Source organism: Xenopus tropicalis, chromosome 8, assembly GCF_000004195.4.
Source record: "Xenopus tropicalis strain Nigerian chromosome 8, UCB_Xtro_10.0, whole genome shotgun sequence".
Taxonomy (NCBI): Eukaryota; Metazoa; Chordata; class Amphibia; order Anura; family Pipidae; genus Xenopus; species Xenopus tropicalis.
Genome location: NC_030684.2, coordinates 68,687,083 through 68,711,602, shown reverse-complemented (window position 1 = coordinate 68,711,602; position 24,520 = coordinate 68,687,083). Strand labels below are relative to the sequence as shown.

At 42.2% G+C, this 24,520-nt stretch overlaps 2 protein-coding genes across 2 annotated transcripts in view; one reads left to right on the top strand and one right to left on the bottom strand.

Annotated features, from left to right (window-relative positions):
- The window catches only part of slc9a6 (solute carrier family 9, subfamily A (NHE6, cation proton antiporter 6), member 6), a 36,951-nt gene extending 35,351 nt beyond the window's left edge, over positions 1 to 1,600 (bottom strand). The window contains exon 1 of the mRNA XM_002932592.5: positions 1,198 to 1,600. Within this exon, the coding sequence (XP_002932638.3) occupies positions 1,198 to 1,552 (355 nt within the window). The 5' untranslated portion in view covers positions 1,553 to 1,600. The remainder of the gene's footprint in view (positions 1 to 1,197) is intronic.
- Positions 1,601 to 10,413: 8,813 nt separating this feature from the next.
- On the top strand, positions 10,414 to 17,372 carry mmgt1 (membrane magnesium transporter 1). Its single transcript, NM_001016553.2, has 4 exons — positions 10,414 to 10,511; positions 13,026 to 13,078; positions 15,580 to 15,683; positions 16,629 to 17,372. Exons 1-4 carry the CDS (start codon positions 10,433 to 10,435, stop codon positions 16,789 to 16,791), a joined length of 399 nt encoding a protein of 132 aa, NP_001016553.1. The 5' UTR covers positions 10,414 to 10,432; the 3' UTR covers positions 16,792 to 17,372.
- The last annotated feature ends 7,148 nt before the right edge of the window (positions 17,373 to 24,520 follow it).

The following is a 24,520-nucleotide window of genomic DNA, read 5'->3' as shown; positions in this document are numbered from 1 at the left end:
ACCCTAATTAGGCTAATAAGGTCTTGAAAGGGTTAAACATTGCCACCCGCACAGCACACGGCAAAAAATTGGCATAAGTTGTCAAGCAAAATGGGGGCCAAGATGAGCAGTTGTGTATTACGAACAGCACCTGGCTCACATATGACCAACAGTTCTACATTTTCCATTTTTGTATGGCAGCCAGGGCGGACTTGATGAGAACAGAAACCAAGTGCTAGTGATGAGTGAGGTTAGGTTTAGTGCAGAATACAAAAGCATCTGACTCTATAAATCCACTGTAAGAGATCTTGGAAGACATAAAACATGACCAGTGACCAGGCTGTGGAGTTTTAACTCATGGTAAATGGCAGGAGTTGGTTTTATAATAGCAAGTGACTGATGGGAGACTCAGCACAGAAACCCCATACATGGACTTGGGCATATAACAGAGACTCCCAGCTATGTGGGTGCCCCACCATGGGGGCTTAGTGAAACAGACAGAGGATGAGCCAGTAGGCATGATAAAGTCTGGGACTGGGACTGGGAGCAAATGATTATTTACTTTATTAGCTAGCTCTAACATTTTAACACAGTCACGGTTTTAACTATGTTTTTAACTATATGTACTATGATTAACTAAGTTGTGCCTAATCAAATGCTGGCACACAAAGAAGGGCCTCAACCCCAAACCTCTGGATTAAAGGTTGAAATCACAAACACATGCAAGCAGTCCATGGAAGCTAAACTAACAGTACAACGATTAGACCTGAGGAAGTGTCCCATCATCTATGGACTGAGAAAGTAAAAAATAATGCAGGTTATGTCTGTAAATCCACTGAGGAGGACAAGGGTTTAAAAAAGCTCCAGGTAACAGAGCCAGGGGACAGACTGGTAAGTTCTAGGTTGTCAGACTTTTTCAGTTTAAGCCCCAACGTTTGGCCAGGACCCCCTTGGTATATTGGAACATGACAGGTGTAGCAAACCTATGTCAGTCACAGTTCAATAAATATTCAGGGTACAAAATAAGCGTTTACTCAGATCTTATCATAATTGGCCTTCATATCAGGCTCCCAATACCAGATGTAAGTGAAACTGCATTTAGCCCAGCTCTCACAATAACTGGCCCTCGGTGTGCCCCACTTTGGGAACTGCTGTGTCAGATTGACAATAGAGAGAGCCCTTTGGCACACACCGAGTTAAGGGGGTTCTGGTACTGACCGTATATCATTGCCAAGCCAGTCTCATGCAAAAAACGGAATCGTCTGTGCTTGAAAAGCCAAATGGTGAGAATGGTGAGGGTGAGCAACAAGATGAAGACTAGAAGGTTGGCACTGTCCTGTCGGTGACTGGCTTCCACCTGTTTCTCTGTTACAATCTCCTCTATGACACTGTCCTGGGCCCCAGCTCGGTCCAGCGCCAGCGCCAGCAATAGCAATAGCATCGTCCATGCTTTCCTGCCCCGAGAGCCCGGTTTCATCGCTACCAGCGGCGCCATAACGGGGGCAGGACTGCCGGTTATTCTCGCAGGATCATGGGAAAGGGTCGTGAGGCAACACAACAGCCCCACGCCCATTGGAGGAGGCTCTAACAGCTTCCCTGCCTGCTGCCTGCACGGCCTTCACTATCTAGCGCACTGCTACATTCATCTGCGCTCCTCCTCTCTGAAAATAATTACCTGTCCTGGTCACAAATTATCGTCTTAAACATCCTAATGTATCTATGAGAGATACAATGTTATAGAGTTATTTGCCAACAGTATTTTCAAATAATCAAATATACAGTACTATGGGTTTAGTGCTGATAAAGTGGTCAAATAGCATTCATTAGTCGCCACATTTGCAAAGATTGAAAATAACATTGTTCATGCCGAGGAATTGATTTTTGCAGGATTTGGGTAACTCAGTATAACTTGAAGCTCAAATGTATTTACTTTGTGCTGAGATGCAAGCGCCATATAGTCCTAATAGAAACTGCCTAATATTACTAGTACATATTTGTAGGGACCCATAGGGTTTAGCTCCCCTATGGCTTTAAAGGAACAGTAACACTAAAAAATGAAAGAGCTTTCAAGTAATAAAAATATAATGCACTGTTGCCCTGCACTGGTAAAACTGGTGTGTTTGCTACAGTAACACTACTATAATTTATATAATAAGCTGCTGTGTAGCCACGGGGGCAGCCATTCAAGCTGGAAAAAAGTAGAAAAGGCACAGGTTACATAGCAGATAACAGATAAGCTCTGTAGAATACAATAGTGTTTTATCTGTTATCTGCTATGTGCCTGTGCCTTTTCTCCTTTGATTGGCTGCCTCCATGGCTACATAGCAGCTTATTTATATAAATTATAGTAGAATTTCTGAAGTAAACACACAACTTTTACCAGTGCAGGGCAGCAGCACATTATATTTTAGTTACTTTTATACACTTTCATTTTCTGGTGTTACTGTTCCTTTAAACCCTACCCCTTCACTTAATTCTACTGTTACTAGGCAGAGTGCTATGTATCTAGTTTGCACTAAATTAGCAGCTTTGTTATAGCACCCTCTAGGAGGAGTGAGAGTAGTAAGAACAAAATAGTAAGGGCAGCTAAGGCCCCAACTAGAAGACAGTCGGAAATATTTCTTCTACTAGGCAATGTTGCCTTAACTTAGGGCCACAGACTAGTGACAGGATACAGGTTAGTATAAACCCTGATCTCTGCCCAGCCGTAGGCAGGGCCGCCATCAGAAATCACGGGGCCCCTCACAACAAAATTTTCAGGGCCCTCCTCCTCCTCCCACGCCCTGCCCCCTAATGGCCCCTCCCCCAGTGACCCCTCCCATCAGTATAAGGGACACACAAACATTGGTAGCCAGTGCCCCTAAAACATTGGTAGCCAGGGCCCCCCTAATACATTGGTGCCCAGAAACAGTGCGCCCCTAGTACATTGGTGCCCAGCGGCCCCCCCTAGTACATTGGTGCCCAGCAGCAGTGCCCCCCTAGTACACTGGTGCCCAGCAGCAGTGCCCCCCTAGTACACTGGTGCCCAGCAGCAGTGCCCCCCTAGTACATTGGTGCCAAGAGCAGTGCCCCCCTAGTACATTGGTGCCAAGAGCAGTGCCCCCCTAGTACATTGGTGCCCAGCAGCAGTGCCCCCAAGTACATTGGTGCCAAGAGCCAGCCCCCCCTAGTACATTGGTGCCCAGCAGCAGTGCCCCCATAAGTCAGTGTGCCCCGTGGCCCCCCCTAATACATTGGTGCCCAGCAGCATTTTACTTCTGCTCTTCGGTGGCTTCAGCAGCATCTTCCCCTCACACGCCGCCTCTGCACTTCTGCCTACACACGACCGCACACAGGCCCTTTTATAAGGTTGCGCCCCGTGCGTACTGACGTCACCCATACACACGAGGCGCAACCAATGACAGGGCCCGGATTTTATTGAAAGTAAAAATTGCCCGGGCCCGGGACAGTTGTACCCGCTGTGCCCCCCTGATGGCGGCCCTGGCCGTAGGACCCACAAGAGTTAAAGGTTATCAACCTGGGGACTGAAATCACTATCCAGTCTGCCTTCCAAAGTGGTGCCCAGCTGACAGGTACTTTACCCTGCCCAGACTCCAAAAGAGGTGGGATGAACCGGTGGTACCCTCCTTTGCTGTCCTAAGTGGGTTCTGCTATTTATACCTTGTTCCCGTGAGTATTGATCTATCTCTGCACTTATAATATCTGTCTTGGAAAATAAAGTCTGTATTATAGTTCAACTATAGAACCTTCTGGTGTCCTATTTAATATACCTGCATTACACAGAATCAGTGAGTTGTAGTTAAACTACATCCTCAGCTCTATCCAGGTCTCTTCCACCTAAGCGAAGGCCCATCCTGTTGCATGAGAGTCACATGTACCCCATGTTCTACCAATAGCCTGGTATTTAAGTGCTTTTTAGCCAAAAAGGGGTTACATATTGTTAGTACAGGTGATTATTAAAATGCTCTAATGGATTATTTTGGAGAAAAAAAACTAACTGTATTTGCTGTGTCAGGCAGATTTTATTAAAATCAATAGGAAACAGCATAAGTGGTTTCATGTATTTCTCTGCCAGCTTAATTAAACTGTAATAAACTGCCCCATGAGCCATTCGATTCTGAATAAAGCTTGTGCAGAAAAGGCCTTATATATAAACTTGTAAATAATAATGAAGAGGCTTCCGAGAACAATATCTTCAAGTCCTAAATACAGTATACTGTGAGAGGCACCAACTTACCCTTATAAAAAGTAGGTTACCTGAATGCTGGTGCAAGTTGTTGCATTTTACAACTTTTTAGCTCAAGGGATGAAAACATAATTTTGCCTCTTTATAGGTCCCTGGTAAGGCCTCACCTTGAGTATGCAGTGCAGTTTTGGGCTCCAGTCCTTAAGAAGGATATTAATGAGCTGGAGAGAGTGCAGAGACGTGCAACTAAACTGGTTAAGGGGATGGAAGATTTAAACTATGAGGTTAGACTGTCGAGGTTGGGGTTGTTTTCTCTGGAAAAGAGGCGCTTGCGAGGGGACATGATTACTCTGTACAAGTACATTAGAGGGGATTATAGGCAGATGGAGGATGTTCATTTTTCCCATAAAAACAATCAACGCACCAGAGGTCACCCCTATAGATTAGAGGAACGGAGCTTCCATTTGAAGCAGCGTAGGTGGTTTTTCACGGTGAGGGCAGTGAGGTTGTGGAATGCCCTTCCTAAAAATGTGGTAATGGCAGATTCTATTAATGCCTTTAAGAGGGGCCTGGATGAGTTCTTGAACAATCAGAATATCCAAGGCTATTGTGATACTAATATCTACAGTTAGTGTTGGTGGTTGTATGTGTGGTTTGTGTATGTGGGTGTATGGATTGGTGGGTGTGGGTTGTGTGTGCTGGGTTTACTTGGATGGGTTGAACTTGATGGACTCTGGTCTTTTTTCAACCCTATGTAACTATGTAACTATGTAAAAGCTCCTTTAAAGGTAGTAAAGGGTTGTCCCCAAGGATCTGGAATCAGTTAAGAGGGTACATTTACTGTTTTGCCAGCACATTGGGTCAACCTGATTTAGGGAATCTCTGATCTGACAACTAGGAGAAAGAATATCAAGATGGTACTTTATTTCTATACTGAACAGTTGTAGCATAGTGAAAAGGAGCTTCTGTAACAATGTAGGGCAATGTTTATACTATTGCAGAGCTAAAAAAAACCCTTAACTGCTATGTAATTTTGCCTTCCCATTGACTTCAACGCATTTTTGTAAGATGTTGCTGTTTTTCCTTGAGTTCATTTGCCACTAGTTGCCCCACAAGCTCTTGGGCACACAAGTCATTCCTTGTATTGGGAGACTCACCCCTATATATTTCAGCAAAGGCTTTAAGTCATTTATTTCAGCAGAATTGCAGCACAAGCTTTCGGGGGAACATCCAGGGTTCCTCAGGTGCCTTTTTGGGCATACCAAGAAGTATGTGTATGTGTCTCACTACCTTTATCTAAAATTGTCTCAGTATGCACATGCTGTGTCTGTGTTCCTCTGTCTGTGCCTCTCTTTGTATAGATATTTATTTATTTAACATTGTCTATATGTGCCTCAACATGCATGAGAAAATTAGAGCTTCATTTACTGCTAGTAGCTAAATTAAATAAATCAGCGCATTTTGCTATGATTTTTACACCATTAATATTTTATCCCAGAATTCCAGTGTAATGTAACCTGCTGAAAGTCAACACAAAATTTTGCCTGCGCCACTAGGCACAAGCTATTCTACAACATGTCCAAAAACCTTCCTGTTTGTAAATGCTGTAAAAGCTGTACCCATGTCATTACACAACGTTGTAGGTGACACCCAGGCGGGGCACAGGAGCTTACTTATTCAACATTTCATTGTGCAATTTTTTGAAGGAGACACTCCACAGTTCAAAAATGGGGCTTTGTACATACAACATAAAAAAGACCTAAGTCTAACACAATCAGCAACAATGCTTTTTAAAGTATAAAACCCATTTTATTATTGGTGCAAAATATGTGCAATGTGCACTGTTCAACTAAGTGGCAGATGTAAAGTAACAGGCTGTCTTGTACCTCTACACTCTGTGCCACAATCACAGTACAGGTATGTTATCCAGAATGCTCGGGACCTGGGGTTTTCTGGATAAGGGATATTTCTGTAATTTGGATCTCCATAACTTAAGTCTACTAAAAATCATTTAAATATTGAATAAACCCAGTAGGCTTGTTTTGCCTCCAGTAAGGTATTAATTATATCTTAGTTGGGATCAAGTACAAGGTACTGTTTTATTATTACAGAGAAAAAGGTTATCATTTTTAAAAATTAGAATTATTTGCTTATAATGGAGTCTATGGTAGATGGCCTTTCCATAATTTAGAACTTTCGGGATAGCGTGTTTCCGGATAGGGGATCCCATACCTGTAAAAAGTGCAAGCAGCATTGCTAATGGCACATGAGGAGATTTGGCACCTGCAGTTAAATCTGGGCTACCGGGGGCGATAAACCTCCCTGTGTGTCATATGCCTAAATGAGACCTTCTTGTCAATGTGTTATTTTGTGCCTTTTTGTAAGTATTTTTGAGTTTTTGAGTATGTTTATCTGTAGAAGTCTTTGTTTTACTGTTTTTTTTTTTATCTGTAATATATCTATGCAATTCAGTTCATCCGTATCTGAATTTCTGCATCTCAGCTTGTATCTGTTGGAGCATTTCATAGCCCTCCCTTTAGTAAAATGAAGCTGTAGAAGTATTATTGAATAAACTGGTTCATATTAAGACATATAGCAAGCTATCTTTTTTATTCATAGCATAATATTGCCTTACTTCAGCTTGAACTTGTACATTTTCAAGGATGTTGGTATGTTTACTTAAACACTCACTCATCTATCTGGCTGCTTTCTACCATCCTCAAGCCAAGCCTCCCAGCACTAATGGCAGTTGAGCTTTTGTTTGCTCTTTACTGGAGAGGGGGAGTGCACTGCAAAAATGGAGCTACAGTGTTAGCATAGTGGTTATGCTATTTTACAGTCCGTTTCAAATAAATATGGTTAACCTGATTTAAAATCACCAACAATTTCACTTTCTTCAAGGTCACTAAAGTAAGTACGTGGTTAACATTGCACAGACCCAACGTACTCAGTATGTCTGCAATTACAGCAACATCATACAATGGACCAGAAACACCCACTGCATCCCCCTTGTCTTTCTCAGTTTAAATGTTGCCTATTATTTGGGCATTGTCACAGGAAGAGAGGTACCTAGTTTTCATGCACTTTACTCTAACCTCAGTAGGTAAAAAAGTATGCCATAGAAAGGTGGTACAGCCTCCATGAGGCCTGTTTTGAAGCTTTTTTGCTGTTTTCAGTGCCTGGCACAAGTTTGTGAAACCTAGTTCTTATTCCTGAGTATCATATTCAATCACATACAATACAGGTGTATTGTACATGAAGCACAGCCACAATAGCCTCAACCAATACACTCGGACCTGTTAAATCTCCCAGTAACCAGCTTATTAAAACTTATATCCATACTGATTTGAAGGGATATAGTCAGCAGCCAAGACTAAAAAAATGGCCAGAGGTGGGGTTTATAGCAACAGAAGCCCTATTAGTACTGTTAGCCAACCTACCAGAAATCTCTAAAACCATTTATTGGGCAATGGAATGAAAATTAAATCACTATAATGCCTGATTTCAAAATATTAATATATATACTTAATAGTTTTCATTGCCTTGCAGACTACATAACTCCCTCTGCTGATTATCTGTGTACCGCCTGCTTGGTCAGGACATCAGGGCTTATCTGATCAAATCCTGACTGATTTACAGGTATTCTGTGAGTATCCAGCCCGAAGCAGACCCTTGAATAACCACACACATTTTCAGATGAAACCTTTCTGAAAAGCAACACAAGGAAGGTAGCCACTATTCCCACAAATTTCTTTTTGGTTGTGTACAAAAAATATCTTTTCACTGATATGAATGGTTCAGAATAACTACATTTTAGTATTAAATAAGTACTAAGGAATGTCACACAAAATTCTTTGCATGCACCATCTGTGTAGGTTGATTTCAAATGCAGTCAGAAAGGCAGGCCTGCATTTTCTATGTGATCATACTCATAGGGGCACATTTACTAGGATGCATTTTTTTTCTGGCTTTGAAACGCGATATGGTATAAATTCGAAGTAACCACAATTTCTGAAGTTCTAAAATGTCTTGATAATTCTTTTATCGTTCGTACAAAAATATCACAATTGCGTTTCAAAAGTCACAAAATTTTCGTGCCAAAAAGTTTGTTAACGCCACGAAAAACTTTCTGGTTTTGATACCTTCCATGTCTGGCTTTGGAAGCCTTCCATAGGACTCGATGGCACTCGACAGTTCAAACCTGGTGAAAAGATAGTCCCGATGAAAGTGTAACCAAAGCATTAACGAATTCCGAAATGTTCACATTCTTTACTCAAAGTATGATTTTTTTTATGGAAATTTACAGAAAACCACAAAAAACTAGTGGAAATTTAATGAAATTTTTGCATACACTCCGAAATGTTCTATTATTTAAAATAAATACAAATTTATCTGAAAATTGTTTAGTAAATGGGCCCCATACTTGATGGCAACCCAGTGAGTACAAAATAAGAGAATAGCCTGGGTTGCCCCACTTGTGGAATGCATAAAAGATCCACTGCAAGTAAAAATGCTCATCTGTAAGAGCCCTTAAGAGGTTTTTTTTTTTGGTTCTGTGCTCAAAATGCACTGGAAAAAACAAAAATTAACCTTGTGCATGCTATATCCCTTATCTTAATCACTCATTAATATTTACTTCATTACTATATTTGGACCCATGGCTAATTAAGAATGAGAAGGGAAGCTATATGTTTAAGTGAGGCAAAATAAAGGGTTGTGATGGGCTTATACACATGTATAGACAATCTAAGGGGCTGATTTACTAATCCACGAACGGTCCAAAGGCGTCCGAATGCGTTTTTTTTCGTAATGATCGGTATTTCTCGATTTTTCCGTTAATTGTCACGACTTTTTCGTAGCCATTACGACTGTTTCGCAAATTGTCGAGACTTTTTCGTAGTGTTACAACGCGCGAATTGTCGCGACTTTTTCGTAGCCTTCGCGCCGAGTACGAAAGTTTCGGATTCATTCAAGCTTCAGTATGGTGACTTTTCTTGGGCCAGGTTGGAGCTGCAGAGTGCCATTGAGCCCTATGGGAGACTTTCCTTGGGCCAGGTTGGAGCTGCAGAGTGCCATTGAGCCCTATGGGAGACTATCCTTGGGCCAGGTTGGAGCTGCAGAGTGCCATTGAGTCCTATGGGAGGCTTTCCTTGGGCCAGGTTGGAGCTGCAGAGTGCCATTGAGCCCTATGGGAGGCTTTCCTTGGGCCAGGTTGGAGCTGCAGAGTGCCATTGAGCCCTATGGGAGACTTTCCTTGGGCCAGGTTGGAGCTGCAGAGTGCCATTGAGCCCTATGGGAGGCTTTCCTTGGGCCAGGTTGGAGCTGCAGAGTGCCATTGAGTCCTATGGGAGGCTTCCAAAATCATGCAAAGTCTGAAAGTTTTGCCCGCCGTTTACGAGCGCTCAATACGATAAAGTCACGACAATATACGAGCAATTCGTAGCGGCTCCGAAAAAGTCGCGACTTTTCGCACAAGTCGTAACAGCTACGAAAAAGTTGCGACAATTTACAATAAAGTCGTAACGGCACGAAAAAATCGCAAAAAATACGAAAAAGTCGCAAAATGTTTGTTTCCAATCCGAATTTTTCCCATTCGGATTCGAATTCATGGATTAGTAAATCAGCCCTTAAGAATATACACTATTAAAGCTTGTGTAAAATATTAAAAAATTGTGACATTATCCTCTTATTGATAAAAAAAGAAGTTTTCCTTGTGACCTGGATATTTTTTTTTTATCCTGTCTGGCAATTAATGGTTGACACCAGCGATAAGACTGAAGCCAAATATAAAAAAAAGAATCCACAAAATAAGAGCTGCACTAGATAAAAAGCAGGAGGGAAAGGGGTTTGGTATAAGTTTAGCTTTAATTCAGTTCATAGTAGTGGAAAACATTTACCTGTAGTCAAAAACGTGTTTCCCGCACAGACAATATTAACTAACTACAAAACTTTCAAGTTTAAAAGTATGCTGCCCAGCAAGGATTTTATTCGCAATTGAATAAAACATAGGACGCTTTATCCGGGTCTATTGTGTCATACAGCATCCCTCAACAACTCAAGCAGCACTGCGATTGCTAAACAAAGGCGTGTCAGTGTCACCAAACGGAAATGACATTTACTACCTCATACTAGCCAACCAAAAAATGGCTTCTTTACGTCCTTACGTGCGTAAAGCGTCTGTCGTCAAGGGTCGGCGCTCTAGTTTGGCGTCACTGGTGGCGACCGCCGGCAGCTGGAAGAAGATAGGGGGAACGCAGAGAAGGTGTTATGGCGTCCTCGATCTGGAAAGGGTTGGTGGGGATCGGTCTGTTTGCCTTGGCACATGCGGCCTTTTCCGCTGCTCAGCGTAAGTTTAAAAATGCTCAGGATGTTTAGCTTGTAATAGGACGCCATTGGCTGTTCCTCATAGGAAGGCCTCATTGAGGGCTCATTGATCGGGGTACTGCGGGCCATCTGTTTATATTTTTCCTGTATGGTATTATAACGATGTGGTAGTTTTTAGCGCTTAATGGTACGACTACGATATAAAATAGACTGTGATCGTAGCTGTAGAACACCTTGTGTCATTATAATATGATAGCACACGTAGCAAGTGATATGTGGCCCAGGCAATTAACCGTTAGGTGCATGGGTGACCGTGTTTGGTATCGCTCCTCATTCAGTTAAATGGCAGATACAAGTTCACTCACTGTTGAGGCGATTGGCACTTGAATAGCTGAGCTAAGAAGAGACAGTACACACAGTTCAGGTGATTGCCTGCCTAAGGAGATATTAATTGCCAGGGACACTTAATACTGGAATCATGGTGCCATGGCCCTTCTATAAAATATTGCTTTTGCAGGCAAGAAATATTACATTTACACTTAAAGGAGACATATCCTATGAAAATTATGAATGTACCAGTGAATTATCCTCCTCTAGATATAGAAGGATTGTGCTTAAAAAAAAAAGTTGGATTTCAGACTGATTTATTGAGAAATTCCCCCAAAACCCCACTAGCCCCGCCCATCTGTTCCACTTCCTGCTGGCTGAATTCTCTGGATGAGCTGGGGAGCCGGCGGCCCTCCGTACCCTGCACTGTAGGATAGGAACCAATCAGCAGCTAGGCTGACCTGATAGGGAACTGAAGCCTGTCTGTGCTTGTGTGAGTGCAAGGCTGTGATTGGCTCTCCCCCTCCTACTGTGCGTCTGGCAGGGACCGTTAGGACACGCCCACTCTCCATTTCAAACTCTGACAGAGAAGTGATAGGATCTATAGGGAGCTCCAATAAAGGGGCCATTTTTACAGATAGGATTAATTTTTTAGCACAAAGTGAAACCAGCACCTTATAATATTCATAATTGCCTACAAAATTAGGGTTTTCCCATTTATCCTATGTGTCCCCTTTAAGTAATTCTGGACAAAAGGATATAATCTTTAAGTACATAAGTAATAAAAGCTTTTGTTGTAGTAAGAAGCTTATCTGTCCTGCAAGCATGGCCTGTTCTGGAGCTTTATTGGCAGCCCTTATGGCTAACTTGTAGCTTCTGAAGCCATCATAAATTCTTATAGAGCTGCTTAGTGCTATATTATACTTCTGTGGTGAATCCTAAAGATAACCTGATACCTTTTAATAACATTTAGTTTTATACTTAATCTAACATTAACTACCATGCGTGCATGATATTGTTGATAGATAAAAAAAAAAAAAAAATCATGTAGCTGTACTGTTTCGTTAAAGGGCCAGTAATACCAAAAACAAAGTGTTTAGTATGCATTTTAATTTAATATACACTTACACTGCCCAGCGGGTAAAGCTGACCATGCATGCACTGATACAATAGTTTCGTACGATTTTCGGACTGTGTGTGGGCTCCAAATTATCATCCCAATAATTTTCGTACCATGGTGGTGGTAGTCGATCGGACAGGTTAGAAAATTTCTGTTGGGTATCCATAATCTGTGCATGTATTGTGTATCTGACCAAATCCTTTGAGGACCTACCATGGATTTTGGGGAGGCACTTTTGTATGATTGGTGTCTTACAATTATTTTCAGAACATTCTCCGAATAGATATTTTTAGGACTTTAGTTAGTTTTAGATCATTGCTTTTAAACGTACGATCAATATCTAAAGAAAAAAAAATATGGTCACCTTTAGTGAACTACTACAAATGTTATAAATAAGCTGTGTAGCCATAGGGCTACATGGCTATTGAAGTAAATTAAAAAAAAAAAAAGCTAGTGCATTATACTCACCTATAGAAGGAATGTGCTGAGAAAAGTAGTGTTTTGGGTTATTTATTGAAGTTTTCCCCAAAAACCCTATTTGCCCCTTCTGTCTTTTCCACTTTCTGCTGCCTCATTTCCCAGGCTGTGCAGGGCAGTTGGTGGCACTGGGCATACTGCACTGTAGGATAGGAACCAATCAGCAACTAGGCAGATGTGATAGGGAACTGAAGCCTGTCTGCTTGTGTGACTGCAGGAACCATAAGGACACGCCTACCCCTCATTTGAATCATGGACAGAGACCATAGCAGATGTACAGGGTAATTTTAGAGTGAAACCAGCGTCACATATCCATTATTGCCAACAAGATTGGGGAGGAGTTCAATTATGCTTTATATCCCCTTTAAAAGTAACTTTAGTATGTCTGCTTCGAACTGAAATAAGCAATTTTCCTGGTGCTGCTTTTGCTGCTATGTTGTCCACCAAACAGGGATAATAAGAAAAGCTCTTTAGTGGCAAATCATTTTTGCCATCTTTCAGGGTTTGCTGTTGGCAGGAGAGCAGTAGTATTGTCATGGCAGTAGCTGATTATTCCATTTTTTTTACACAGTATAAATGTTTCATATTGTTTCTTCCCCCTCTGGCTGCTAGATCGCTCTTACATGAGATTAACTGAAAAGGAAGATGAAACACTGCCGATAGATGTAAGTATAACATTATTTTAATGCATATCTGTTTCATCAATGTTTTGATTTGCTTTAATTCAAACTGGGCATTATTTGTATACGGACAATATTTCTAGGTGTAAAATGTGTGTTTTTCTACTCTTTAAAGGACAATGAAAGGTTAATATGAATTAAAAGTAAGTCTAAAGGCATTCTTTTTATGTACTTACTGCATATCTAAGTTCCCAGATCCCTGCTTGCTTCTCTGAGATATGGTGCTGGCAGCCTACAGCAGTGTGAAGACTACAGTGACATCACTGAAATCTCTCTGTCCTTCCTGTAGCTGCCAGCAGCAGCCTTCCTATTCTCTGAGCATGTGTGTAACTTGATCCTGTCTCCTGTTCTGAGCTACACATGCCCACCAGCCAATCAGAAGCGGATCTGGCAGAGGGGAGGGGGGAGGGAATGAAACACATGTGCAGTATGAAGCAAGGAGGGAAAGGAAGGGAGAATACCTTTTTAGAGATGGCTGCCTGTTCTAGAAAATGTGAAGTAAGTGTGACTGAGTAAATATTTGATTAGGTGAGCCAAAAGTGTGGCGTTTTTACTAAACAATAGGAGGACTATTGGGCAGTATGCTTTTTAAATTTTGACTTGCATTCTCCTTTAAATGTTGATGACATGATGCATTACACTATGTGGCAAAATGTATTTAGACACTTGCCTGTTAAGAATATTCCCGATGCCAAGGATATTTATATTAATGTGGTCATCCCTTTTCTGTCATAACAGCCTTTTCTTTCATGGGAAGGTTTTTCATTAGATTTTTGTTTGTGGGATTTTTCTCCATTTAGCTGTGAGTTTGGGCAGTGATATTAGACAGTTGCTTGCAAGGGCTTTGTTCAGGCCAGAGTCATGTTTTTCTCCCACCTAGGCAAACCTGTTCTAGACAAAACTCACTTTCTACCTTTGGGCATAATCGGCGGAGGAGGGTGAAATTTATGTTTGGGAAGGCTATCAATAGAAGGCTTCCATAGGACAACTCATATATGGATATATATGTTGCCACAGGAAAGGGCCTTCCACAAAGCCATTATTCCTTATCCACTAAACTTGACCATCAACATAACACATTTGGGCAGGTAGATTTCTCTTGGAATTTCAGCTACACTGGGAAACAAGGTGGTGACCTATCTATGGGCGAGCAGCTGCATGCACCTAACATCATCAAGCATCTTTTGGCATTTTTAATTGAGCACCTACCAATAAACTATTTCTTGAAAACAAATGTCTTATAAGAGAGGATTTGTCTACAGTCCTTTAGAGAGCATAAATGACATTTTCCTGTATAAGAACTAAACCCATTATACTCTACAGAATATCTGTCATCTGCCATGTAACCTGTGCTTTTTTTGTCTTATTCAGTTTGAATTGTTGCCTTTACAGTTTATGGCTGTATTTACATAGACCTTTCTGATAAAGCTTACATAGTTTTTACCTTTCATTCTTCTTTAAAAACTGTCCCTATCGCTAACCCCAAGCTAAAAGAGCAGAGTGGCAACATCTTCCCTGCAAGCGAACACTCTTCGGATCTCTCCGCCGACACAGACCCTGCTTGCGCACGCACAGTTTGAGCTGACTTCCTGCTACCTCCAACTGTGCATGCACAAGCGGGGTTCGTGTTGGCAGAGAGAATCAAAGTATGTTCTCTCGCAGGGAAGATGTCGCCCAGGTACGCAACTGTGCTACTCTGCTCTTTTAGCTTGGGGTTAGTGATAGGGACAGTGCTTAAAGTTAGAGACTGTGATAAGGGAGAGGTGAGGAGGGTTGAGGCAGGCCAGGAAAGGGAGCTTTTATAGCCGGGGAAGGTGGTGGTCTCCTTTTAAAGGAGAATAATAGATTAGGAGCTCTCAAAAAACTGAACATATAAAAACCCTATAGACCGATTTTATGAAATATGCACTTTAGGTTAGTCAGTCATATAATATGGAAAATTCCTCTTTAAGCCCCTGACAAATAGTTCTTGTCTTGGTTTTTAACATACACTACAGGCCTTAGCACTCAGGACTCCCTTTTTGTAACTTCTACAGACCTTTACTACCGTACTTGTTTCTCCAAGACATTTTCACTTTACTATAGACTTTGTGGGAAACATTGCAGCCTGTGATAGTGCCAACTTGATTCAGCTCTTCCTATGGGTGTGGCTTAAATAGATGGTTTCACTAATTAGATGGGGTGTCTGGATACTTTTGACAATGTTCTGTATCTATAAATATAAAATATATGGGCAGGTGTTATTCTATAAAAAGTTAATTATATGCGTATGTTTTGCTGCACTGAGGAACAAGAGACTTATTCATTGACTTAAAAGACACAGTGCCCTCCAGTGGACAGTGTAAACAAAAATCACAATGCTTCCTTTGATTTGCTATTCTGCCTCACAAACAAAATATTATTAAGTATTATAACTTTTAAATATTGTCTTATGTGTGCTTATAAGTTAACATTTTGCATTGAGTACTACATTGATTTCTTTGCAGATTGTTCTCCAGACATTGCTGGCCTTTATAGTGGCCTGTTATGGCATCGTACACATTGCTGGAGAGTTTAAAGACATGGATGCAACATCAGAATTAAGGAATAAGTACGCTTTCCTGATTTATTCTCGAATTTTAGTTGTGATTTGTAATTGTATGTTAAACAGTAATATAATAATCAGGTTACACATGAATATGCTGGATATTTATTCTCTGGTAGGTGATTGGTCTTTTCTATTTTGCTTCTTACCATTCGATTGTTTCACAGGCGGCAAATAGTAAAATCTAGAAGATAGCAGAAAGTGTAACTTGCCTTTACCTTGGTACCTAAATCAGGAATCACCCACCACTGGCTAAATTTGCATGGCAGTGAGATATGGCTGGCTTTGATTTTTTGCTATTCGTAGTCATCTCTCCAGTCAGGGCTTCAAGCCCCCAGATCATTTGTATGTTCTGTGATTAAAGGACATGGAAAGGCAAAGTCACTTGGGGGTGCCAAAATATTAGGCACAGCACCAGCCCGGGGTATCTGCAGCACTTCCTCCTTCCTGGTTCGCGAGCGCATGCATGCGCAGTAGAGTGAAAAGCCGAACTTTAACAGAGAAGTCGGCTACTGCGCGGACGCCTGTCGGATAGCCGCAGCTAAACGCAGGTGGAAGGAGGAAGCGCTACAGGTACCCCGGCTGGTGCTGTTTTCTCCTAACAGGGGCACCAGCCCGGGGTACGAGGTAAGTGATTAAAGTCACTTGGGGGTGCCTAACATTTTGGCACCCCCAAGTGACTTAGCCTTTCCTTGTCCTTTAAGAGGCCTGGGGGGGGGGGGGAGCTAACATTTTTTTAAGTCATTGAGGGATTTGTAAGTCTTGATTGGAGGTGGACTGATTTCTGTTGCACTGTTTCTGTAGTGTGGCAAAGGGATTAGCAAGTACTGACAAACTGCTTTTACTTGTGCCTTTGTTGGAAAATAACTAGCTTGCTACTGGTCATTTTAATAAATCCGTTCAAATACTTTAGTAATTGCTTTATTTCTCTTTTTATTTTGTATTTTAAAGGACATTTGACACATTAAGAAATCATCCATCGTTTTATGTATTCAACCATCGCGGTCGGGTAATGTTCCAGCCTCCCGAGTCAGAGGATTGCCATCGAATTCAAGCTCCATTCTCATCCAACTCCTCACTAAAGCTTTCCAAATTAGAATCAATGCACCGCTGAGACCGCAGATATTTTTACAGATGATTATAGAGCAGGACACTGTACAAACTATGGAGTTCAGGATGTACCCACTTATTATTTTTTAAAATGTTTTATTTTTATTTTTCTGGAGCAGTATTTATATTGTTCTTCCAGACTTTATAAAAGGGGGACTTTCTTTGTACACTGTTCATGAAAAGGACTGTATTGTGGACTTGGCAATGCAGTGTAACTTATTGCTACAATTATGCTGTGAAAGATGTCTTTTATCTATGAATCATTAAACAATGCTGCAGTAGATTTCTCCTGGACCAATGCCAATTCTTTTAGTATTTACTTTAGGTATAGATTTTAGTGTAGCACTGGGTTCATGAGGTAATGGAGAGGGGATGTCAGACTTAAATCTGGTCTGGGCAGATAGTGATTTCAATTTATTTCTCTACACATTGAATGAAATCATTAGGAGACAAAAAAATTAAAATGTAACTAACCATTTCAGGAAAACTATTCACCTGAAAAATGTTGGTCCCTGTAAAAATATACTGCGTAAAGCAATTCATATGTAAAACTCTGCTTCATCTAAATAAACCATTTTCATAAAAGTATGCTTTTTATTTTTTTAGTAGTATGTGCCATTGGGTAATCCTAAATAAAATAAAAATTGCCATTTAAAAATTAAGGGCCGCCTCCTGGAATCATAGGATTCACAGTGCACACAAACAAGCCAAGGCACACATACATGCTAGGCCCCATCAGCCAATTAATGGGCAGAGTTCTGCCTTTTGCTTTCTTGCTTTTTCCTGTTACAGTTAGAGCTGTTTTATTTCTGGTCATGTGATTTTTGAGGGAGCACACAGCCCATCACTAAATGGTGGCTCAAGGGGAAGGATGTAAAAGGGCAATATTTACTGATACATATATTCCAGTTTGGCAAGATTATTTATTATATATATATATATATATATATATATATATATAAACCATCTGTTAATTAAGTATTTATTCTGGGGGTATAGTTTTCCTTTAACTATGAAACTCCCCAAGAAACATTTTTTCTAGATGAGCTATATTTTCATATGATGGGACAATTAATCATACTGCGTGTTTGAGGGCTAGATAATAAAATGTCATTCCACGAGTTCAGTAAAACTTGAGCATTTTGGGCTACTGGTACGGAATCTACTAGTTGATAACCTGTGAAGGCTATGTCTCATAGAATCCATTTTAATCAAATAGAAATTTCCTTTTCCTCTATTAATAAAACAGTGGCATGTTCTTGATCCCAAGAAACAATTACCGTATATACTCTAGTATAAGCTGAGTTTTTCAGCACCAAAAATGTGCTGAAAAAGTAACCCTCGGCTTATACGCGAGTATATGGATTTGAAGATGTAACTTCAGTGGGATTTAACGCGCTGGCATTTGCGCACGCATGTCTTTATACTGTGGGACACGCACAGTTCTAAAAAGGAAGATTCCAAAGCATGTGACTTGGTGTTCTAAGGACCCTGGTGAATGGTGGATCATCCCGAGCCTGGCTCTCTTCACCCAACAAGATTGATTATCTAAGTGATAGCTGGCACTGTCTGCAATGGTCAGGGAACAGCATGGCAGGTTTTGTGATTTAACTCCAGGTATGGACATTGGCTTTTAAGTAGCAGAATAATGTTCCTGTAAATGAATGGCTACAAGAACACTGTATTCATGTTGATTTGTACCTTCGGCTCATTTACAGACATAATACCCTCACCTAACTACAGGTTACTCTGCCCTGTTCGTGGCTGCATTTCTGTTTTAAAGGGGCTGCAGCACCTAGATATTATTTTTATTCTTTAAAAAGCAGCAACTTATTCTGCAACACTTTCCACAGATTATACATCATTGACACCAGTAATATTCATTCAACTATATGTCATGTATATTTATGCATTTGTCTTTATACTGTGGGACGCGCACACAGCACAGACATGATGGGAGTACACACAGAAATCAATTGAAGCAAAGTGACAATTCTGCATCTGGGTAATGCTTTATTGGCTTGTATTGGTCCTCCATCCACCTTTCCCTAATCTGCAGCTGCCAACATGATATATTTATGAAGAGTTCACAGGGGGTCACGCTGAATGTCCTTTATTAATTATTTGATTATTGAAACATAGCAGTAGCTGCTGCATTTCTCAGCCAAGGCTTATACTCGAGTCAACAAGTTTTTCCAGTTTTCTTAGGTAAAATTAGGTACCACGGCTTATATTCGGATCATCTTATACTCGAGTATATATGGTAATCCTTGTTGAAGGCAGAAAAACCCCATTGGGTTTACTGTATACAGTATACTTGAGTATAAGCCGATCTGAATATAATCCGAGGTACCTAATTTTACCTAAGAAAACTGGAAAAACTTATTGACTCGAGTATAAGCCTAGGGTGGGAAAGGTATGTACTTTTTCATTATGTCATTTACAAATTAATGTCTTACTACACTGCACTGCTGGGAGAGAACATAAATATATATTGATCAAACTTGAAATTGTTGTGCTGTGGTAAATTGCAGTTTCCAGGAATCCCTTAATGGCTGAGGCTGTTAATTGAATATCCAAATGACTATTGTGCCATGGGATGAAGTGTGCATCATAAAACCATTTCCCTCAGTCTGTGGCTACAAACAATCTTTTATTTTGTACTTCAGTCTGACCAAATCATTCCTCTAAGTAGGACACATAAAAAATAATAGCTGCAGGGATGCATTTTAATCAGCACTTCCCTGCAGTGCACACTTGATTATTAGTGTTTCTAATTAAAGGGAAAATCTGGTCAGCTTTCTGTACCACGTATGAGAACTGTATTATTGCCTCATATTTCGCCAGCTAGAAATCAAAGTGCTTACAAAGGATATGGGCACAGCCACTGATGCCATAAGGAGAATTTCACTTACCTTCTTGACGTAAATTCTATTTCTTCTAGTCCCGACATGTCAGTACACATGGGTAGCATCGCCCCTCCCACACAGGAGGTAGGACCGATAACAAAGCCAATTAAAATGAATCCTGCCCTATAAGACCACCTGACTTCCTCCTCACCACTGTTATACATTTGCCATAGCAGTACAGGAAGCAAAATTGGGATGGGAAACCTGTACTGACATGTCGGGACTAGAAGAAATAGAATTTACGTCAAGGAGGTAAGTGAAATTCTCCTTTTCTTCTGTGTCCCTCCATGTCAGTACACATGGGATCTACCAAGCCATGCCCCACAAAACAGTAAGGGGTGGGAAACAAAAGGTACAAAACCAAACAAGAGCAAGAAAGGCCAAAACAAGGCCAACATCCCGTAAAGGAAACAGGGACACTGATGAAACCCTGAAAATGAGATAAGAATGCTGAACAACCAAAAAGAACAACAATGCCCCAAGGTATAAGTAAGTGGCTGACAACCAAAACTCAAATTTTCCTACTACTGCATATAACATAATATGAGAGACAAGCAAGCCAAGGCAAAAAATGACCATTCCCTGCAACAAGAGTTCTTTCACAGAACAGAGGGCCTTTCACAATACCCAGATGCTCACTGCATACACAACCATAATCCTGGCCTAACCAGCTCAATAGTATAACTAACTTAGCACAGCTAGCAGGCCAGAGAAACCACACCAGAACTGGCAACAACTAGGATATATAACCCACTAGTGCTGAGGCTAAGAAACTGACCCTAAGCCCCAAACAGTGGCACTAGAAAATAAAGCTTGTCACCTGCAAGCATCTACTCCACAGCTCAATGGGAGCAGCTCAAAAAAAGCTTGGGCAATCATCTTCAAAAGAAGAACCAACAAGGCACTGATGCAGATGTCCACAAATACAGAGATACTGCAGCCCTCAAAGTCCACTAAGCCCAACCAAACTGGAGAACATAAGAAGCTAATGAACCAGCAACACTGGTATAAGCACTGTGCAAGCAACTGCTGATGCTAAGACAAATAACAGTCTGCACACCAATCTATATCCTAAAGTCAAAATACATGTCAGGCAATGCACACCAAGGCAATGTTGCACAAACTAGCCGGCCTGAATGTACACCTGGTGTGCCAATGCAACCACCACGAAGACAAAATCCCAGAGGGAAGGGCTGATAGCACACAAGCCATAGCACCCAAACAACCAAACATTGCCAAATAGCGAATGTGAATCCAAGCATGAGCACTCCCGCTGCAAACATGCCAACCTTTGGATAAAGAAAGCAAGCAAGCACTGAAACCAAGGTCAGAGGTCCTGGGAGGCAATAACCCTAGCCTTATCTAGGACTGCCATAGGGCAGACCCTCAAGCATGTCCATGGCCCAAAAGACAACACCAGGCTATAACTAAGGCAAAACCCAGAATCCACATGCACCAAGGGCCACACCAACAAAAGCGGACATCAGCACCAAAGGCTATCCTGAGACCAGCTAACACATAAGCCAATCCCTAAGAAAGCAAAGGGACAACCAAAACCCCTGGGTGCAAGGGTCAAAGGCCAAAACAAGGGCCCGTGACCACACAAGTCTGTAGGGCAACATAAGGGCCAAGGGCAATGGCAAGAACCAGCGTCCCATAAGCCAAAAAACAATGGCCACATGAACCAAGACCCCAATGACCACTCAGAGCCAGCGGCCCTGCACAGCAGACCCGCAAGCCAAGACAGACACCAGCGGACACACAGGCTAAGGGTCACAACAAACACCAGAAAACACGCGGGCCAGCAGACAAGCGGGCCAAGGGCCCCGCCGGCAGACAAGCGGGCCAAGGGCCCCGCCGGCAGACAAGCGGGCCAAGGGCCACGCCACACGCCGGCAGACAAGCGGGCCAAGGGCCCCGCCACACGCCAGCAGACAAGCGGGCCAAGGGCCCCGCCGGCAGACAAGCGGGCCAAGGGCCCCGCCGGCAGACAAGCGGGCCAAGGGCCCCGCCGGCAGACAAGCGGGCCAAGGGCCCCGCCGGCAGACAAGCGGGCCAAGGGCCCCGCCGGCAGACAAGCGGGCCAAGGGCCACACGCCAGCAGACAAGCGGGCCAAGCCACACGCCAGCAGACAAGCGGGCCAAGCCACACGCCAGCAGACAAGCGGGCCAAGCCACACGCCAGCAGACAAGCGGGCCAAGCCACACGCCAGCAGACAAGCGGGCCAAGGGCCACGCCAGCAGACAAGCGGGCCAAGGGCCACGCCACACGGCAGCAGACAAGCGGGCCAAGCCACACGCCAGCAGACAAGCGGGCCAAGGGCCATAAGGAGGATGGGAACCAGGCAGCCACCAACCATCAGTGGAAGAGGTTGAACTATAACTAGGCTCAACCTGAGCCACCAGAGAGAAAGAAATTTCTAAGAGAAAACAATGTGAAATAAAAGGCAATCACCTGTGTCTGCCACCGAGGAGGCTCACAATAAAACTTAAATGTGAAGTGACCCATAAGCAAACAGCTCCTTACCAGATAGCCCTGGCTTGGTGGAAAAGCAAATCCCTGTTAGAAACCCGAGTAGGTTGCTTAAAGGGAGCACGCACATACAGTAATATTAGAGAGAGAGAAAGGGGGAACAATACTGCTAAAGCTGAGCAAACCCCCAATCATTGCTGGAAGTGCCTGGTAAAAACAGGAGCACAAATACCTGCTGTGTCTGCACAGAGGACTTAAAGGAACAGTAACACCAAAAAATGAAAGTGTATAAAAGTAACTAAAATATAATGTGCTGCTGCCCTGCACTGGTAAAAGTTGTGTGTTTACTTCAGAAAGTCTACTATAATTTATATAAATAAGCTGCTATGTAGCCATGGGGGCAGCCATTCAAAGGAGAAAAGGCACAGGCACATAGCAGATAACAGATAAAACACTATTGTATTCTACAGAACTTGTCTGTTATCTGCTATGTAACATGTGCCTTTTCTCCTTTTTTCCAGCTTGAATGGCTGCCCCCATGGCTACACAGCAGCTTATTATATAAATTATAGTAGTGTTACTGTAGCAAACACACCAGTTTTACCAGTGCAGGGCAACAGTGCATTATATTTTTATTACTTTAAAGCTCTTTCATTTTTTGGTGTTACTGTTCCTTTAAGCTTGGGATAAAAAACTAGCAAAAGTAAGCAAGGTGCCCCAGATAAACACAAGCACCTACCCAGCAGCAAAGCTAGTCAGCAGAATGCAAACTCCAGTGAAACCTGGGAAATGGCTGCTAATTGTGAGCACACAATATGAGAGGAAGAAGAAACAATACTTCTGCAGTAGTGCAACACCAAACAGCTATAGAAGCACCTGGTGTAATAAAGAGCACAATTACCCACTGTGTCTGCACAGAGGCCTCAGGCTCACAATAAAACATAAGAAATTATAAGTAAAAGAAGTGCACCTTACCAGAAGAGACTGTCTGCAGGATGGGACCTCCAGCAAGAACCCTGACAGCTTTCAGCTGAGGGATATAATTGCTAATTAGTATGCAGGTTTCCCAGTGCACAGAGCATTTTAGACACATAGTGGAAACTGAGGAATCATACTCAACGGATTCAGGCTAAGCTGACACTAGCCCATATCCATACCCATGGCCCTTAATCAATCATTTCACAGGGCAGGAGTCCTTAAAGCCTCACAAAAAACACAGGAAAAATGGAGGCTAAGTTAGCTTACAGGTAAAAATGTGGAAAAAACCCACACCTGTAGCCTACCAAATAGGCATCAGTTTGAATACTGTGCGTAGTTGGGAGTAGCGCAGGGGGGCTATTTCAGCACAAGGCTAGGACCATGGGTATGCCCACACCTGCATTTCTTCCCAATAGGCATCAATTTGAACATTTTGCGTATTTGGGGCATCAGGTAAATTCTTCTCCATTACCCGGGAAATATCCCTCTGTGTCTACACCGAAGTTAAAAAAAAAAAGAAAAAATTAATCTGGAGGGACTTACCAAACTTGTAAGGCAGAAGAGTTTGAGGCCGAGGGATTCATGTCAAAAAAGGGGAAACAAAAATCAACCTAAGTGAAAAAACAATCCAAAAGGAAAAAACTTACCAGGGCACGGACTCATGCATGCAATGAAGCCTTTGCCCAATTCCAAGATGGCCGCCTGCAAACGCAAGATTACATCAACGCCATCTTGGAAAGCAGGAAACTGACAGACACACTGCCAGAAAAAAAAGCCCCTGAATCCCTAGTGACACGAGCAATCTCAGGATCACCCACATGTCACCCTCAGCGACCTACCAGAACCAGGGGGGTAGCGCCCATAAGTACAACTATAGGGAGAACTACCAGACACCCCACAAAAGCCTTACCCTGACTTAACAAGAAAGGGAAGAGGGCTGTCGCATTCTGCCAATGTTCACCAAGAAGAGCAAGTTACTTTTCCAGGAACAGCACCTAGCCTGGTAAGCCCTTCCACTGATCTAAGATGGAAAAAAAAAAAAAAAAAAAAAAAAAAAAAAAGTGAGGAGGGAGATCCTACCTACCTGTCCGGTAGGACAAAAAATAACAGTGGTGAGGAGGAAGTCAGGTGGTCTTATAGGGCAGGATTCATTTTAATTGGCTTTGTTATAGGTCCTACCTCCTGTGTGGGAGGGGCGATGCTACCCATGTGTACTGACATGGAGGGACGCAGAAGAAAACACAATAAATGCTTTGATAACACAATGGCTGCTTTGATGGCTTACTCTTGTGTAAGCTTCAAATGGTATCAGTACTGTGATTAACTGCCCCCCTGCATGGTTCACACCTCAGATTCAAACTGTAATCCTCCTG

Excerpts from the sequence above, each read along its gene's own strand:
- mmgt1 (NM_001016553.2), top strand. The coding sequence starts at position 10,433 with ATGGCGTCCTCGATCTGGAAAGGGTTGGTGGGGATCGGTCTGTTTGCC. Across the intron at positions 10,512-13,025 it reads GGCCTTTTCCGCTGCTCAGC|ATCGCTCTTACATGAGATTA; the intron begins GTAAGTTTAAAA and ends TCTGGCTGCTAG. Across the intron at positions 13,079-15,579 it reads ATGAAACACTGCCGATAGAT|ATTGTTCTCCAGACATTGCT; the intron begins GTAAGTATAACA and ends ATTTCTTTGCAG.